Source organism: Erpetoichthys calabaricus, chromosome 3 (assembly GCF_900747795.2).
Source record: "Erpetoichthys calabaricus chromosome 3, fErpCal1.3, whole genome shotgun sequence".
NCBI classification, from domain to species: Eukaryota; Metazoa; Chordata; class Cladistia; order Polypteriformes; family Polypteridae; genus Erpetoichthys; species Erpetoichthys calabaricus.
This window is the reverse complement of record NC_041396.2, coordinates 74,178,977-74,197,247: the sequence shown is the minus strand read 5'-3', so window position 1 is coordinate 74,197,247 and position 18,271 is coordinate 74,178,977. Positions and strand designations below refer to the sequence as shown.

At 35.6% G+C, this 18,271-nt stretch overlaps 1 protein-coding gene across 2 annotated transcripts in view; it reads right to left on the bottom strand.

The window, feature by feature from the left end:
* Positions 1-18,271, bottom strand: part of snap25a (synaptosome associated protein 25a) — a 113,731-nt gene that overhangs the window by 16,454 nt on the left and 79,006 nt on the right. For both annotated transcript variants that reach the window (XM_028796921.2, XM_028796920.2), the window contains exon 4: positions 12,986-13,034. In XM_028796921.2, the coding sequence (XP_028652754.1) occupies positions 12,986-13,034 (49 nt within the window). The remainder of the gene's footprint in view (positions 1-12,985; positions 13,035-18,271) is intronic.

Here is an 18,271-nt window from a genome sequence, read left to right as displayed (position 1 = left end):
ACCTTTTATTGGCTAACTAGAAAGATTACAATATGCAAGCTTTCGAGGCAACTCAGGCCCCTTCTTCAGGCAAGATGTAATCAATTACATCTTGCCTGAAGAAGGGGCCTGAGTTGCCTCGAAAGCTTGCATATTGTAATCTTTCTAGTTAGCCAATAAAAGGTGTCATTTAGCTTGGCTTTTCTCTACATTCATAATGGCTAACACGGTACAGCACCCTAGTACTACAAATATCCATCCATCCAATTTCTTCTTTCCTTTATAGGGTAAGGAGCAGCCAGATCCTTTCCTGGCAGCATCAGGAACAAAACAGAAATACACTGTGCATGGGCTGCCAATCCATTACAGGCCATATTCATACTCCAGAGACCTAGATTTGACTTTTTTCCCAGTTCCTGCTTATTTGGATTTATCTCCAAGTACTCACATTTGCTCCAAAGAAATACCATTTGCTTGAATCTAGATTAGCTTGTATGAATGACCATGGATTAGTGCTTACCAAGAACGGTCGTGGTTATCTGCAGCTCTGTAATGAATACAACTGGTTTAGACACTTAATGGAAGAACTCATTCTTAATGTAAGGAATTCTTGAAAAACTCTGTCAGACTTCAGTAATATGACTTTGCTGTTGAGTGTTCACCCTTCCAGGTATTTTCGTAATCTGCACAAACACGAAACTTCAGAAGTTTTTGGATCTTCATCCCAAAAAACACCAGATTCCGATGGTGATTTCATCTTATATATATGGTCATCCAAGGTCTAGTGTTTCTTTTTATGGAAAACGTAATCAACTCTATAGGACTAGTGGTTAAAACACCTTGAACTGTAATAAATTTGAACATTAAAGACATAAACTGTTCATTTCAGATCCCATCATAATTAACATGATTTTTGGTGCGTTAGGTACAACTGACAGATGGATGGGTTGACAATATAATGCAAAGTAGAATTCATGTTTTCTTTCTTGGTGGCGAGTCATCCATGTCTTAAGAGTTCTTTTAAAATACTGTGTTTGTATTTTTCAAGTGAGTATGGGGCCTTATTTAGTCTGAAATGTTCAACCTTTGACTTATCTTAATTTTTTCCACATATTATGAGTTCATATAGTCTGAAATCTTCATCTTTTCACTTATTTTGATGAGGTCCATAGGATCATTCAGGTTGCAAACCAGATGATGAGCACCAATAAACTTCTAACACATCATGTACAGAGTACATACTAATCAATGGCCACAAATCCCATAAATACCCACAATTCCCTTTTTATATAATTCTTGTTTGGATTTTTGACAAGACTGACACTTTTGTAAATAATGACAATATTTACAGTAATCCCATGGAATCCCAGAGCTTTGGAGATTAGTCGTTCAATATATAAATCATACAAAATTTGGCTATCACATCAATAGGAATTCAATTGGCATATCATGTCTCATTCAAAACACATTCCTATTGAGGCCCAGAGAAAAAAAAACTGATACTGACTAAACTGAAAATGGTTGCTAAAGTATTTGAACATCTATTCCTTCATATTCCTTTCATTTGATTCATTAAACTTGGAAACGTTTACATTGACTCGTTTTACTTTCAGCCACTACGTACTTTATGTCAAGCAAATGGAAAATGGAAAAAGAGTAATTAAAAATTTGACAAAATTCAACTTAAATTTTTGGAAAATACAGAAGCAAGTGTAACTCTAAAGTATGAAATTTTCAATGAAAATCAATTGAAAATAAAACTACAATAATAATATGAATTTGTTTTTAGAAATGCATAGTGTGCAAGATGGACAAAAGAAACATAAATTCTATTGCAGGAGCTGACTGAGACTAAACAAAGTAGATTATAAGATATTACAAAAAGGCACCTCAAGTCATATCTCAGGATATAACTTCTGGCTCACGTTGCTAGATAATGAAATTAAACAGTAGCTGACTGTATATAATTGAAGCTCTCTATGCAAGTAAGTTCAGTAAGTTTGTGACCTGGCACTATATCCAACAAGAGGTCCTTGTCTATAGTAGACACTTATGACTGGAAGTTTCCAGTCTGTTTCAAAATAAGACACACTGGGTAATTTTATTTTTATGTTAATTTGAAGCAAAGTGAATAATAAAGAGTGAAAGGGCATATAAGCAGCTAGGAGACCTAGATATTTTTGTAGTTAACCTTATCAAAGAAAGCACCAGTGTGGCATGGTTATCTGTTTTTTTTTTCTGTTTATTCTTTACTCATTTTCCTTTCTAATGAGTTTCGTGATTAGGGAAAATGCATACAATGCAAATAATAATTCAAATAGTCACCATATATAATGCTGCCTGATCTCATTAATGTGAAGAACCATGTCACCAAGTAGAAAAGGCTTGAGTTGTGAATAAACCTTCCACACTATACATACTGCACTAATCAAAACACAGACTGGTTTGACCATTTTCTAGGTTACCAAACATTCATAACTATCTTTTGTAATGGCATCAAAGTAATTTCCATGGAAGACTTAACACCGTTCACTATGCCATTGTTATACTTCAAGGTCTCTTCAAGTGAAGCAGCATTAGATATTTTCATTGGAATGTTCAGTGTCGGAAATAAGAATTGTGGAGAAACCAGTACGGGAGAATCAAAGGATATTTCAACAAAATAATTCCATTGCCAGGCTATATTCTCTCACAAAGGAGCTCAAAGGAGTTCATGCAGAAGGAAATCAATTTGTGGTAGAAGACCAGATATTTCATCAGCTATTCATTATTCTTCACATTTTTCCAATTGAAACATGATTATAGTATTGATTGATACAACAGATAAAACAACTGTGAAGAGAGAATTATTAAAACACATCCTGCATAAAAAGTATTTGCGTGGAGATTTGGATGCAAAAAATAAAATGATCACAGATGGGTGCATGGACATAAGTACATGATGATAATCAAGAGTGTTCTGGCAGATACTAGCAAAAAAATTCTTCTAAAGTATTTTAGGATTGTAAAGTATGGATAGAATATTTTATGAGCTGTGGTATAACATTAAAAAAGGAAATTGGAATTTAAAGTAATAGACCAAGCAGAAATCCTATATCCATATCATCAGAAGATATGAAAGATGAGGCACACTGTACCAGAAATGAATATCTCAGAAGTGCTTGCTGGTTCCCAATACTGACAACCCAGAAAAGGGAGTAGCAAGTACTAGTGCCTTAAAAGATGGACATTACAGATTTACAGATATGGAAGGGTGCTTTTAGTGCGTAATAATTTTGCCTTATTTAGACTTTCAGAAAGCTTTTATTAAGTTACCTTAAGTATATCTTATTATTAAGCTGCAAGAATTAGTGATGCAGAGTGTTATTTTCAGTGTATCTCCAATTTAGCTTTAACTAGTTACAGGAATAGGATTCCTGGTTATTCATCTTTATTTTACATATTTTGATAGCCTTTGAACATGATATACTAAACTAGTATAAAAGGGATTTATGCATTGCGTCACCGATATTAAGATATATAGAAAAATTAAGGAGATGTTGACTTAAAGATTTTGCTGCGATTGTTGATTTCTATACAGAAACATGAAAAAAAAACATGGATAACATTTGATTGTGAGATATTCTGAATGTTGCGGTGGGCTGGCACCCTGCCTGGGGTTTGTTTCCTGCCTTGCGCCCTGTGTTGCGCTCCAGCAGACCCCCGTGACCTTGTAGTTAGGATATAGTGGGTTGGATAATGGATGGACGGATGGATATTCTGAATGCCACTAGACTGATACACAATTGACAATGTGCCTGCTATGTGTACATATTTCAGGACAACAGGAAGCTAATTATCAGGGAGAAAGAGAAAAGTTTAACCTTTGTAGACAACAGACAACCTGAAATTCTAACGTGTACAGATAAAACTCTATCCATGTACTCACAGAGGGCATGGAAGCATAACTGGGAATTATTTATGAGCCCATCATATGTATACATAATAACAACATGTTTTTCATTTAAAAAATAATAAATATATGGAACCATCTGCCTAGCATTATTATTTAAAGTAGCATCTTAGCAACTTTTAGAAAATTTAACTGAAAAGGACCCAACAAGCTGTAACTGGATAAATGGGCTGCAATGATCTTGTCTAGGCCCTGATTACTGCTAGTAAATATAACTTTGCAGACTGACAAATTTTCGTTTTCTTGTTTCATCGGACAGGTGCTTACTGTTCTGACTTTCTAATCTTCACATAAGTTTTGTAGAAAGATCAGCTTGTTGTTCATAGCTTATTTCATAACATCAAATGAACCCAACATTCAAAATTTTACATGCTGACATACGTGATTATTGGGATATCATTTACTACTTTGAGAAAATGTCATTAATCTAGCATAATGGGCAAAAAGCAACAACAACAAAAAAAAACACTCAAGTCCTACAGTCCTCATATATAGATGGAAAGAAGGAATGAAACATAATTTTGAACAGCATTGAAGAAAAATAAGCAAATAAATGGACATAAATGGACATCATATTAGTCAATGAAAATTATATTGGTGAAATCAGTCTCAGAGGGACAAAGAATTTGTAAGTGTCATTTTTAGCTTCGGTTTAGGAAAACATACAGAAAGATAAATAGTCAGTGCATGTAGACAAAACTGCCTGCCTTATCTCTTATGTTTTATCACTGCATTTCAGTAAAATATTTATTAAACACCAATGTCTCATATTGCTTGAAGATAACAAGAACATCTCAAAGTGGGAACTTAATCACCCAGAACTGACAGAAAACTGGAAGAATGAATAGATGAATGGAAATAACTGTAACTACAGCTTCTAGTTAATTTTAGTACTTGCTTTTATAAAGTCAAATGAGGCACAGCAGATTAGCTTTTACAAACATTTTAATTGGTAGTAAATGTATTAAGAATATTATTTGAATAGTATTATGAATATACTGTAGCACTTTTCTGGCATGTGCAATACAAATTTGTATGCACAGCAAGCTTTTTGATGTATCCTGTACTGTGCTGTGATGCATTGATAAAAATGTATTAAAACACGTACAGTATTTCAACTCAATTTTACCAGCAGCTAATTCAATACGTGCAACATTTTTCACTTTTACACATGGCCAACAACTAATTATACTGTTTGGAAAAAACAAAAAACAAAACACATTTTTCTATTATGAACTGGTAACGAAGGAAAAATGTCTTCCTATCTTTTAGTTGGAAATCTAGGTAGGTTTGTGGGAATCTGGAACAAACAATTGAGAGATGTAGTTAAAGAAAGAAACCTTAAAGAAGACTGAGATGAGATGAGAGATATTGGGGCATCTTAGCTGCTAGATAAACAAATATGCCTTTTAATAAATTTTTTATGTTCTTTGTATGTTCTTATGTATGAATATAAAAATACGGAAAGCTATTTTGGAGCCAGAAAATATTCACTTTATTTAATAAGGATTAAAAAAAATGACCAAAGCAAATAAGCTGTAATAATTTCTTTAGCAAACCGTTAACCTTGGCTTTCTTTAATTTGTTATAAAAGTTTCTGATGATGTCCTATAATTTTTTATGCTACTATGTTACCAAAAATAGTTTTTGGAAAGTATGTGTTTTGGGAGATTTGCTAAAATATGTCATGTGATCATGAACAAACCTTGTAATGGAAGCTTTATTTGACTTAGAATGAAACTTCGGTGACTGAACGGGTGCGTCCATAAAGTGTTGGGGCCAAATTTCAAACCTCTTTCATCAGTTGTTGACAAGAAAACCTGTGTAACTAGACAAGTCACTGCAGCCGCACAATTCACCTCAATGCCAAGTCAAGTAAGGTTTTGTGTGATAGGTATTCCTGTGCAGATATTATTACATTTATTTCTAGAACAGACCTGACATTGTCAACAATCAGCCACACAAAACAAAATTATAAACTGTAAAATCAACATACCTGGATATCATCTAACTGAATTTCACGATTCTATCAAAAGTGGGCACAAAAATAAATATGGCCATTTTTGTTCCAAAACTACAGATTTACAGTATACCCATGCCCTGATGATTAGAGGCTACATCAATCATACAGTGAAAATTAACAGTGTGATGTTTTTTCCCTTCTCTTATTGTGAATACTGCTTAGTATTTCTAGATCTATTCCAATGTCTTTGCTGTTGATCCTGTGAATTTAATCAGAGAATTAAAATTAAGTCCTCAAGGCTTCAAATCATAACAGAATGCTGTATGCTAGAATAGATAGATAACTTCAAATACTAAAAAAATTGAGTTTTGTAAACTTCCTTATAAAGAAATGTGCTGTTGGCAGTAAGAAAATAACTTCCCGGTAAGCTTACAATGAGTAGTTTTACTTAGATATTTACAGTATACTCACTAAACTATAATTTCCCCATTTACCCCCAGAAAGAGAGAGATGAGTACTCAGTCACAGTGGAAATCATCGCAGGGCCTAAAGCACTGAAGTTCAAGACAACACATTTGTAGGTTCAGTATATACCTCTAGCTTGATTTGCCCACCATATCTTGGATTTGCTCTTCTGAGGTACTGTACAGTAAATTAGTCCACAATGACTGAATCTTTAGAGTATTTTATTAAAGGCAACTAAAGGCCACACCTACGCTATCACCTATGTGCAGTGTGAATAGAACAGATGAGATGATCAAACTGTGTGCTCTAATAGACATGATTCCAATGAAGCTGTATAATCTGTAAACTTCAGAGAATAAGAAGTGGACTCGTGTCCATTCTGTGTAGTTTGCTACCCATCACACAAGATCATACTGTGTTAAAGACACTTTAGAAATTCTCATGAAATGATCTTATTCTCAATATAAATGCAGGCTTGACATATCTGTGGAATCTACGTTGGTCAGAATGCAAAAAAGGTTTTGTTAGTGAAAGAGAGCTGGCCTTTCAAAGATCTTCATAGTTCTCTAAAGGACTACATGTTATTACAGGATGGGCTGTGCCTCTTAGGCCCTGATGGTTGAAGAGTGAATAAAGAGCTGCCACAATACACCTGACGATTGGCTGTAGGCCTGTAGGCCACTAACTTTCAAACTGTCTATAGTGAGAGACCTCATTATTAATTTTGATGTCAGATTATCCTGATCAGATCTGCTGTGCAAACTGTTCAAGCTCTGCACAAAAACAAGACATTCCTCTGCATTAGAGTGGTGTATAGTTTTATCATTCAGAAAATCACTGAGACAAATAACTGCTTATCTAGGTAGAGTGTATCCAGATGAATCTGGAACAGTGTCTTCATTTTCTCATACTCAGTAAGCTTGGTACATCTGTTTGTTCAGGTTAAACCAGGTGAGTGTGCCTTATACCCATCTTACTCAATTAAGTTCCATTTTTTTATGATGTATTGTATTTGAGAAGCTTTGACAGTTTTTACATTACATTATATTTGTATAAGCAATCGTTTTCTCATATAAAGTGATGCAACCGGTGACCACACCATAGCTTTTCCAAGGCTACTCTCCGGCGACCACATCTCAGACTGTGTTTTTAAGTACAGCCCACAGAGTCTCACATACATCCTGGTCGTGTATGTTAAAAAGTCTGTTGGTCTCATATGCCATTTGTAATTGGATGTAGAGGTGGCATTAAGATGTACCGTTTCTTGAATAACTGCTTCAAACATTCAGGAGTTTTCCCCTTATACAGTAGGAGCCTGTATGCATCTTTCATGCTGCCATAACAGGCCAGCTGTTTTTCTTCTTGTTCCAGATGTGATGTATCCATATGTTGGAAGACTTTAAATAATTTATGTCCATTGAAATTAGGCATCTCAATCTACTGCACATGTGACAATATCAGAGGGTATCTGAGGTCTGAATAGCACCAAAAGCAGCTCAATACCAGAATTCCCTCACACTGGAAGGTATAATTCATGTAATTTCCAAGTACACATGTTCACTATGGCAGGATTTGTTTGGGCACCTTTTGTTATTGTGGTGCAATCTACAGTAAGTGGCATTCTGAAGTTGCCTGAAGAGAATAAGAGGGCAACAGAAGTAGAGAAAATCCAATGCACAAAAAATACAAACTGTAAAGTTACTTCAGTCAACTGGCTTGACACCATCTTTATATGAGGAGAATTGGCTATTGTTCACCACTCTCCAAAATATACTTTCATATTGTTTTTGTCATTTAAATGAGTTGGAAAGCTGCAGTCTTGGGGTATGATAATGAATATATATTTTTTGCTTTTTCCTTTACATTCTGTTTTATGTGATTTTGCTATTACACCTATTAACTTGATTTATCTTTTTACCAAACCTGATATGTATAATTGATACAACACAGTTTTTTTAAACTAACAATTTAAATGATGTAATAATCAGAAATGCTGTAGTCCTCTAGTCAAGCAACATCCTTACATCCCCATACCGTATAATTTCAGCATGCATATATTTGCAAATAACAAAATGATAAAACTGGAACAACTGAAGCTGTAATTAGTTTTATTAGTCCTTACTATATTCAGTTAGATTTTCTCTATTGCTTTGATTACCTGAGGCAGTTTTTTTTAAGCTCTCATTTTATTCAATAGCATTTTAATCTCTTAAGTTCTACAGTGTTTAGATTTTTTTGGTTTTTTAGTATTTCTAGTTTTGCTCCTTGTTTGAATTTTGAAAATTCATACTAAGTTTGGAACCTTGTACAGCCTCAATATAACATTACTGTAATGTTTTCATGAGTTAAAAAAGTCATTTTTTAAATGAGTTACAGCACAGCAATGGTTATTTTAAAAACTCACTGGCCTTAATTACAATTATAATATGGCCTTATTTTTACAATTTAAAAATGAGTTCTTTATTGATCAAATGCACTTCAGAACACATGAAGTATAATTTCAGAATATCTGCCTCAAACACGTCTACTTGCAGATGCAGACTGCCATTGTAAGTTTTTAAAATTATGTTGGCAGCTTTGGCTCAAATCAGCTGATCTTTCACTGAATGAGAAACTATTACAGTTACTAATATTGCCAAAAGTCATTGGGAATAACGATGTCCAAGGAAATGCAACTTTACTCTTAAAATCCATACAGCTTTAAAACTTAAAGTATGAGACAAGCCAAAGTGGAATGTGAATCCTTCACAATATCGGTTTTATTTAAAAAGATTCCACTCTGATTCTTTTTTTCAAAAATGTCAGTAGGTAAAAACATTAAGAATAATTACAACCTAACAAACAGCCAGAAAGAAAACAATAATATTTAACAGGCTGTATGGAAAGTAAGTGTTTTAATATTATTGTAATCTTCATGAAAAGTCAATTAACTAACTTTTACAGGAGTTCAAAGAACAACAATATAGATTGGCAGAATTAAACTCTACTAGTGGCAAAAGCTTCCAATGAAACATATCATGTTCACTAAACAAATTATTTAAGTATAATTTAGTTTCTGTCAGCAATCTAATGAGCGAATGATCTGCTTACATTGTGATATTGAGAAAGCATACTAGGGGAAAATGTGATCCTGGGAGGGAATCTCCCAAGGACGTTTCTTTATTTTGGTTTCCTAACCAAGAAAGGCTACACCAACCCCATTCAGGTCAGGATAATCATCCACACATACTGTCTATCGATGGTCCACTGGCTAGAAAAGAAACTCTGTCCATTCTGGATTGAATGCCATTCCATCCCTGACTTTCATTACTAAATATATATAATTAAGAAGTTTTGAAAATGAATCTAAAAGGGATCTTCTATGGCTCTGAATTCAAAGGCCAAAGATCAGCTCCTATATGTTAAAATAACTAAATTACAAGTTTCTAGCTTTGGATTTGAGTGAATGTTTTTTTTTATTTCAAAACAAAGTCCACATGAATGCTTAAATCCATAAAAGCACTGAATTACGAACGCCTTTGGAGTATCTGGAGAGGCCTATGTCATTGGAGATTCATTCTTGGTCCGTCAGTGTGTACTAGTATGAGACTCCTTTATACGCCACAGATAAGAGATGGACTACAGCATTTTGTTGTGGTGGGACGTCTTTTTAAGATGACCCAAGGTCTGGTTGGTATTTGTCAAACACAACAGAAGAAAATGTTGCAACCACAGAATAAATCGGACTGGACAATCAAAGACCGATGGAGTGTGGGACAGCAGGCACTATGGGGATTAGTTAGAGTTCAGCCAAATCCAATCTTCATGAAAAGCGATGACGACATCATGTCAGCTATAGAAAGGTGCTTGCTCAGTCAAGACAAAATATTTTATAGGAGAGGCATAGAAAAACCAAAGCGTATTAGTGATCATGGGAATTATACTAAATACTAAAATGTTATTTAATTTTACTGGTGTTTCTATTAATAGGTTAAACTGAAAACTTTTTGATCACTTCTCTATATGCATATATATATAAAATCCAACATATGTCTTGTCTGTCTGTATGTCTTTCCGCTTTTCACGAGAGAACTACAGATTTAAATCAGGTTTTTTTCTTTAATTTGCTTGAACATTCCAGTTGATTTTGCAACTTCTCTCATAGTTCGCTTGCAGGAGCGATTTATTTACGCTGATCTGAGACAAAGGCTGTGGGCCTAGGGGAGGGGGAAGTGTGATGTCAGGAGTGGGGAGCTGGACAGGGCCCTCTTCCCTCATGTGCCAGACTCCGTTTGAGTCAGTCTACCTCTCGCCACGTTTTGGAGCGTATCTTGCCTCCGCTTAGCTAGCGATACCTGTTTGTTTATTGATTTTTAATGTTTGTCCTGTTTCAAAGCTACACTGGGGGAGCTGTGGGGGACAGCTAGTAATGTATACAGTGGTGTGAAAAACTATTTGCCCCCTTCCTGATTTCTTATTCTTTTGCATGTTTGTCACACAAAATGTTTCTGATCATCAAACACATTTAACCATTAGTCAAATATAACACAAGTAAACACAAAATGCAGTTTTTAAATGATGGTTTTTATTATTTAGGGAGAAAAAAAAATCCAAACCTACATGGCCCTGTGTGAAAAAGTAATTGCCCCCTGAACCTAATAACTGGTTGGGCCACCCTTAGCAGCAATAACTGCAATCAAGCGTTTGTGATAACTTGCAATGAGTCTTTTACAGCGTTCTGGAGGAATTTTGGCCCACTCATCTTTGCAAAATTGTTGTAATTCAGCTTTATTTGAGGGTTTTCTAGCATGAACCGCCTTTTTAAGGTCATGCCATAGCATCTCAATTGGATTCAGGTCAGGACTTTGACTAGGCCACTCCAAAGTCTTCATTTTGTTTTTCTTCAGCCATTCAGAGGTGGATTTGCTGGTGTGTTTTGGGTCATTGTCCTGTTGCAGCACCCAAGATCGCTTCAGCTTGAGTTGATGAACAGATGGCCGGACATTCTCCTTCAGAAATTTTTGGTAGACAGTAGAATTCATGGTTCCATCTATCACAGCAAGCCTTCCAGGTCCTGAAGCAGCAAAACAACCCCAGACCATCACACTACCACCACCATATTTTACTGGTGGTATGATGTTCTTTTTCTGAAATGCTGTGTTCCTTTTACGCCAGATGTAACGGGACATTTGCCTTCCAAAAAGTTCAACTTTTGACTCATCAGTCCACAAGGTATTTTCCCAAAAGTCTTGGCAATCATTGAGATGTTTCTTAGCAAAATTGAGACGAGCCCTAATGTTCTTTTTGCTTAACAGTGGTTTGCGTCTTGGAAATCTGCCATGCAGGCCGTTTTTGCCCAGTCTCTTTCTTATGGTGGAGTCGTGAACACTGACCTTAATTGAGGCAAGTGAGGCCTGCAGTTCTTTAGACGTTGTCCTGGGGTCTTTTGTGACCTCTCCGATGAGTCGTCTCTGCGCTCTTGGGGTAATTTTGGTCGGCCGGCCACTCCTGGGAAGGTTCACCACTGTTCCATGTTTTTGCCATTTGTGGATAATGGCTCTCACTGTGGTTCGCTGGAGTCCCAAAGCTTTAGAAATGGCTTTATAACCTTTACCAGACTGATAGATCTCAATTACTTCTGTTCTCATTTGTTCCTGAATTTCTTTGGATCTTGGCATGATGTCTAGCTTTTGAGGTGCTTTTGGTCTACTTCTCTGTGTCAGGCAGCTCCTATTTAAGTGATTTCTTGATTGAAACAGGTGTGGCAGTAATCAGGCCTGGGAGTGGCTACGGAAATTGAACTCAGGTGTGATACATCACAGTTAGGTTATTTTTTAACAAGGGGGCAATTACTTTTTCACACAGGGCCATGTAGGTTTGGATTTTTTTTCTCCCTAAATAATAAACACCATCATTTAAAAACTGCATTTTGTGTTTACTTGTGTTATATTTGACTAATGGTTAAATGTGTTTGATGATCAGAAACATTTTGTGTGACAAACATGCAAAAGAATAAGAAATCAGGAAGGGGGCAAATAGTTTTTCACACCACTGTATATGCCAATTCCTGCTTCAAGTAAGGTATGCAACACTACTACCTTTCTGGAAAAGAGCCATAAAATATTTATCACTTTCCTTGTTTCTGAATTTGACTGCACAACACATTACTTTAAACTGACATTCTTACCATTTCAAGGAGGTTGTTCTAATGCAATACACATTACAGAGTATGGGTTGTATAATACAGTATGTGCCCCCTGTATTTTTTTACAAAGCTGATCTACAATACTAAATATAAAACATAGAAAAATGTAGATTGAAAATGGAGTAACATATGAAACATACATAAATATTCGTTTTGAAATCTCTGTCCTGACCATTTTTTCATTAAGTGGCCTAACTTATTTGCTCACTGTGACAGTCTTTCAAATATTCAAGGGTGCATTCGGAACATCTGCAGTTTTGGTCATTTACAGACAGTAAACTGATTTTTCATTTGTCTTCATTGAAAAGAGCCTTTAGGGGGCTTTAAAGATTCTTTTGATTGACTGTGGAAGTAAATTACTCCCTCAGTCCAACACTATGCCCTTTAGTACTTATACTGAAGTTATTTTGTATTGCCCCCCTCAAAAAAAACATATACTTACCTCCTTGCTCATCCAACATAACCAAAGTCCTGATGCCAGCATCTTTACTCTACTCCCCAACAAATGGTAGCAAGACAGAAAAAAAGAGACAGAGAAAGTGAGAGGATGTTGGCAGAGACAGCAGTGAAAGAAAGGTGAGTAAAGGAAAAAAGCAGTAAGAAAAGCAACATCCTAGAATCTGAAAAAGAAAATTAAGAAGACAGTAAGAATTGTAATTGCAATGAGTGTTAAGCATTTCAAGACACAGCCAGAAAGTATTCTGAAAAAGAAGCACAAAGTGACATCAAAGGACAAGCGGAGGTGCAATATGCTGCCTGGTCATATGTAAAAGACAATGAATTAAATAGTTATTCAATTTATTTATTTTTGAGCTCATTTAACTGTTTAAAATATCATGCCATTATATGCACACTAATAAACATCATGTGTTTTTTACTGGACAAACTTCATCATAATTGAAATTATTAATCCCTCGTCTACTAGCAAACAATGAATATTCTGTAAAATATTTTGATAGGCAGACCATAAACAGTAAAAATAGTTGAAAATTTAACAATGATTGTGGATGTCTTATTTTGCTTGTTATAGAGGCTTATCTATGGGGAGCAAGGCTTTTTAGTAAGAGAGGAGTAACTATATTAAAATTAAGCAAAATGATTTTTAAAAAGGCTTAAAAGGAATATAGTTTCTGGGCCATGCTCCTAATATTTCATATATGACTCATTCACAGTAAAGCAGGGTGAGTTTGGAACAATTTATCTTGGAGGAGAGCTGAGTCACTGATGTACAGCAATGAAAATGGGTCAAAATGACAAGTACTTTTTCCCACTGTGAAAGAGGTTGTGCGTATAGGACTCACTGCCCTTTACATTATTTTTCTATAAATTTGATTGCACAGATTATTCTCAAAAATGTAAGTCACAAATGTTAAATGAGATTTAATGTGCACTATCCATTCAGCCGTACATTTTCAAACCAACTTTATCATATTTTACATTGTAACAAAAGAGACACAGCAGAATCTTCTTGGGTTCAAAGATAGACAGTAATTTGAAAAAGTAAGTACACCCCATGGTAATTGTTAACTTGCCAATATATTTTAACAAACATTACATCTTCATTTAAACTGTTTCTACAAGCAAAGGTGAACAAATGACACATAAAATTGACATGGTGTATTCATTTTCATAATCTAAATTAAAAGAAATGCAGATTTGTCAGGTTGAATAAGTGCACTCATACCTTTATTACTACTTAAAATCCATAAAATCACAATCAGGTGTCCAAATTAATTGCCAATGATTAGAACCTCCTTAGGGAGTATGCAGATAGACCCTGTCCTATTTAAACCACAGATACTGTATTGAGGTTCTGGTGTTCTCTTTGCCATTGATCAGTGGTGTCATCATGCCAAGATCAAAAGAGCTCTCTAAGGCCCTCACAAAGAAGGTTGTGGATGCCTAGGAGTCTCACATGGGATTTAAAAAGATTGCCAAATCATTTAAAATCAAGCATTCCATTGTAAGGAATACCATCCACAAGTGGCGTAGATTTCATTTGACTGATAATTTGTCCAGGACTGGCCAGTACAGCAAATTCAGCTCAAGAGGTGACTGATTGATATTAAAAGAAGTCTCCAAGAACACTAAAATGTCATTGCAGGATCTGCAGGTAACTCTTGCAAAAGTTTGTGTCAAGGTACACGCATCTACAACTCAGAATGTGATTGAACATAATATGACCTGTATGTGAGATGTGCCAGGAAAAAGCCTTTGCTCTCATAAAAGAACAATACAGCGGCACAACAGTTTGCCATTGAACATCTAGGCAAAGACCAGGCCTTCTGGGAACTGGAGACAGCACGTCATGAGAAGAAACTTATACCAGCTGTGAAGCATCAAGGTGGAAAGGTTTTGATTTGGAATTGCTGTGCAGCCAAAGTGCCTGGGCAATTTACAATCATTACGTCAGCTATGAATTCTGCTTTATATCAGAGTGTGCTAGAGCAGAAGATGAGCCAACTTTCTGAAAGTTGAAGTTGAAAAAGTAACCAGACTTTTCAAAATGATAATGATCTAAAGCACACAGGTCAATCCACTAAATAATGTCTCAAAAAGAACATATGGAGGGTTATGAACTGGCTTTGTCAAAGCCCAGATTTGAACCCCATTGAAATGTTGTGGGTGTGTTTGAAATGGGCAATACATGCAAGAAAACCCCAAAACATCTTGGGAATGAAGGAATTTTGCATGGTTGAATGGTCAAAAGTTTGACTGGTGGGCAGTTATGTGAAACACCTACAAGAACTAATTTCTGCTCAAAGAGGGCAATACCAGCTTCTAAAGCCAGGAAAATACTTAATTTTCCCCCAGTAGACCATTACATCTATTGATATATTTGTTGAATCAATGACTGAAAAGGAATATTTTCCTTTAGTTTCTATTCAAGTATGTCACCTTTATCTGTAGGTACTGTTTGCATGTTCAAATATTTTGAAAACATGAACGATATTCATGGTGTATATTTATTTTTTCACATGACAGTATATACTCATTCAGAATGTGACACCACCAATGGTTGAAAATGGAGGACTACAAGGGGATGCTGGCTATGTAGTTGTTATAGGAGGAATATGTAGGAGACACAAAGATGGGTCCTCCCAACCTTGTAAAAGATGTCAGGCTTGGTCTATGAGTTGCGTTCTAGAAGTTGTAACTTTCCTTACAAATTACTGTAAATGGTGCCTGAAAAAATACTTTTATGAGCATCAGTTTAAATTGTTTAGGGAACTGGTACAATCCTCTATTGTAACACTTTAAAGTGTATGAGGTACAGAGGTTGAATGAATGACCATGTAAGTAGCATGGTCAAAGTGTGAAGGTCTGAGCACAAGATGCCATAGACTTGTCTAACTGGTAGAGCATGAACTAGGCTGACCATCAATGGAGCGTAGGCATAGCAGGCCATATTTAGAGATGACTTGACATTTGCTGTGGGAATAAATGTACTCCAGAGCTCATTAAGGATTTAACTGAAAGCAGAGAAGGACAATAGATCTTTAATTATGGTGCTGCTCTGGTGGAAACCACTGCAAGCTGGCAACCACTGTAGTAGAAAGGAGGGATGATTGCCAGGTCCAGTGAGTTAACTTCAATATAACAATAGCAGTAAAGAGCTAACAATAATAACAAAAAATATTCTGCTTTATGGGGGACCATTAATTTCTTTCAATCTATCTACAAATGCTACTTGAATAAGAACCATGCTGTTTTGTGAGGGAATAAACATTAAATTATAATAATATTGCACGGATTATTTTATCACTTCTGTCATTCCAGAGGTGGCACAGTGGCTTGTTGGGTAGTGCTGCTGCTGTCCTGTAGCTTCAGGGCCTGAGGTTATTCTGTTCCCAGGGCTACACAGTCTGTGTGGAGGTTATGCATACTCCCTGTGTCTCTATGGCTTTCTCCAAGTATTTTGGTTTGTCACCTAGTCTTTCTATTGTGACCAATGTCTGGTAAATGTTTGACTTTCAAATAGCTACCTTCAAACAATTTAAGAATATTTGGTAGTTTTACAAAAAAAGAGACTATACTTGAGGAATAAATTGATTACAGTAAATTAAACTCTTTTAAAAGGAGAGGGATGGGCTTCAACAGACAGGCCCCTCAGTAGCTTTCTTCAGGTTTTTATTTTTTTTGGTATCTCACCTGTTTTCTAAAAACAAACAATTTAGTGCTTTTAAAAAAAACAGGGTGTGGATGTCAGCAGCCAACAAAAATAAAAACGAATGGCAATAAATATAACAATTTATTTTAATCAATACATGAAAGAAACCACATAGCCATGCTTTTTAAAGTAAGCTGTCCTTTTAAGAGTGGTTAAGGTTATCTCTTTTGAGTTATGTGAAGGGGCACATGAATAAACTAAGAGAACATGAAGTAAAATCGTGTGGAACAAATTTTAATTGCTCGGTTTTCTTCACTGCTAAGGAATCAATCCATAACATGCATGCCCTTCTTTACATTCACCAAAATCTAAACACTTCTGACTGGGTTCTCTACTTGTCCTTCAAGTATAGTCTCATCCATTAGTATACTTGCATATATTCACTTAAAGCTTAAAGGAACTGGAGTCTGCTGAAGGCTGAGTAAAGATAAAGAGTAATGATTGTACAGTACATGCGTGCCAGGACTCTGCATCAACCTGTTATGAATGAGTTTGGTCTGCAATGGATTGTCATCCTGTCATAAACCTGATATTGATGGGATAGACACCACTCCCCACCACCCTGTGACAGTCAAAAGAGGTGGATATTTACGGTAAATTTAGTTAGGTGTATTTATCAGGTTTTAAATTAACTAAATGTTTTATTTTTTATAATAATAATATTAATACCTGTACTGTTTTAATGTATTATCATACTAATCTATACCAGTACAAATAATTGTAACCTGCATGATTGAAGCCATTCCAATAGATAAGAAGTATTCAATAATCAAGTCACAAATGGGGGGCCATTCCAGTGATAAGAAATACAAATCCTAATCCAATTTAAAAAAGAGGAAGAAATAGATCAAAATGTTTTTTAAGTTGTCAGTTTTCAAAGAACACTCCCTTGATACTAAATGTGTTTAACATTATGCTTTGCAAATTTTGATTTACAAACACAATTGGTTTTAGGCAATTTGAGAATCAAATATCGGGTAGATTTATCTCCACACAGGGTGAATTATATTTGAGAGCTGTACTGACAGCACAGGGTAGAATCAATTCAAAGCAAGATAGAATCAGAAGATAGATTGTAATATAATAATAACAAGCCAAGGTCATAATTGGAAGGTCAAGAATTAAATAGACAAAGGCCAGGACAAGAGACAAAATCGTAGATCGAGAAATGCAGCAAGACAGTCAATTACTGTCATACTGTATTTCACACATCCTAAGCCAAAATACGTAAATCAAAGTCAAAGAACAGAAAAGAATTTTATCCAGGAGTATCATTAGAAATGGCCGTCTGGTCTAACTGAGTAAATAGGTAAGAAGGGCCTTGGTCAGGCAGGTGACCAAGAACCCAAGGGTCACCCTAAAAGATCTTCAGAAGTTCTCTATGTAAATGGGAGAGCCTGTTGGAAAGACATCCAAATCTGCAGCACTCCATCAATCAGGCATTTGTTGCAGAGTGGAAAATGGAAGCCACTCTTGAATACAGGCATACAATAGCTTAATGGACTCTGATAGCATGAGAAAAAAAGATTCTCTGCTCAGATGGGACAAAAACTCTTT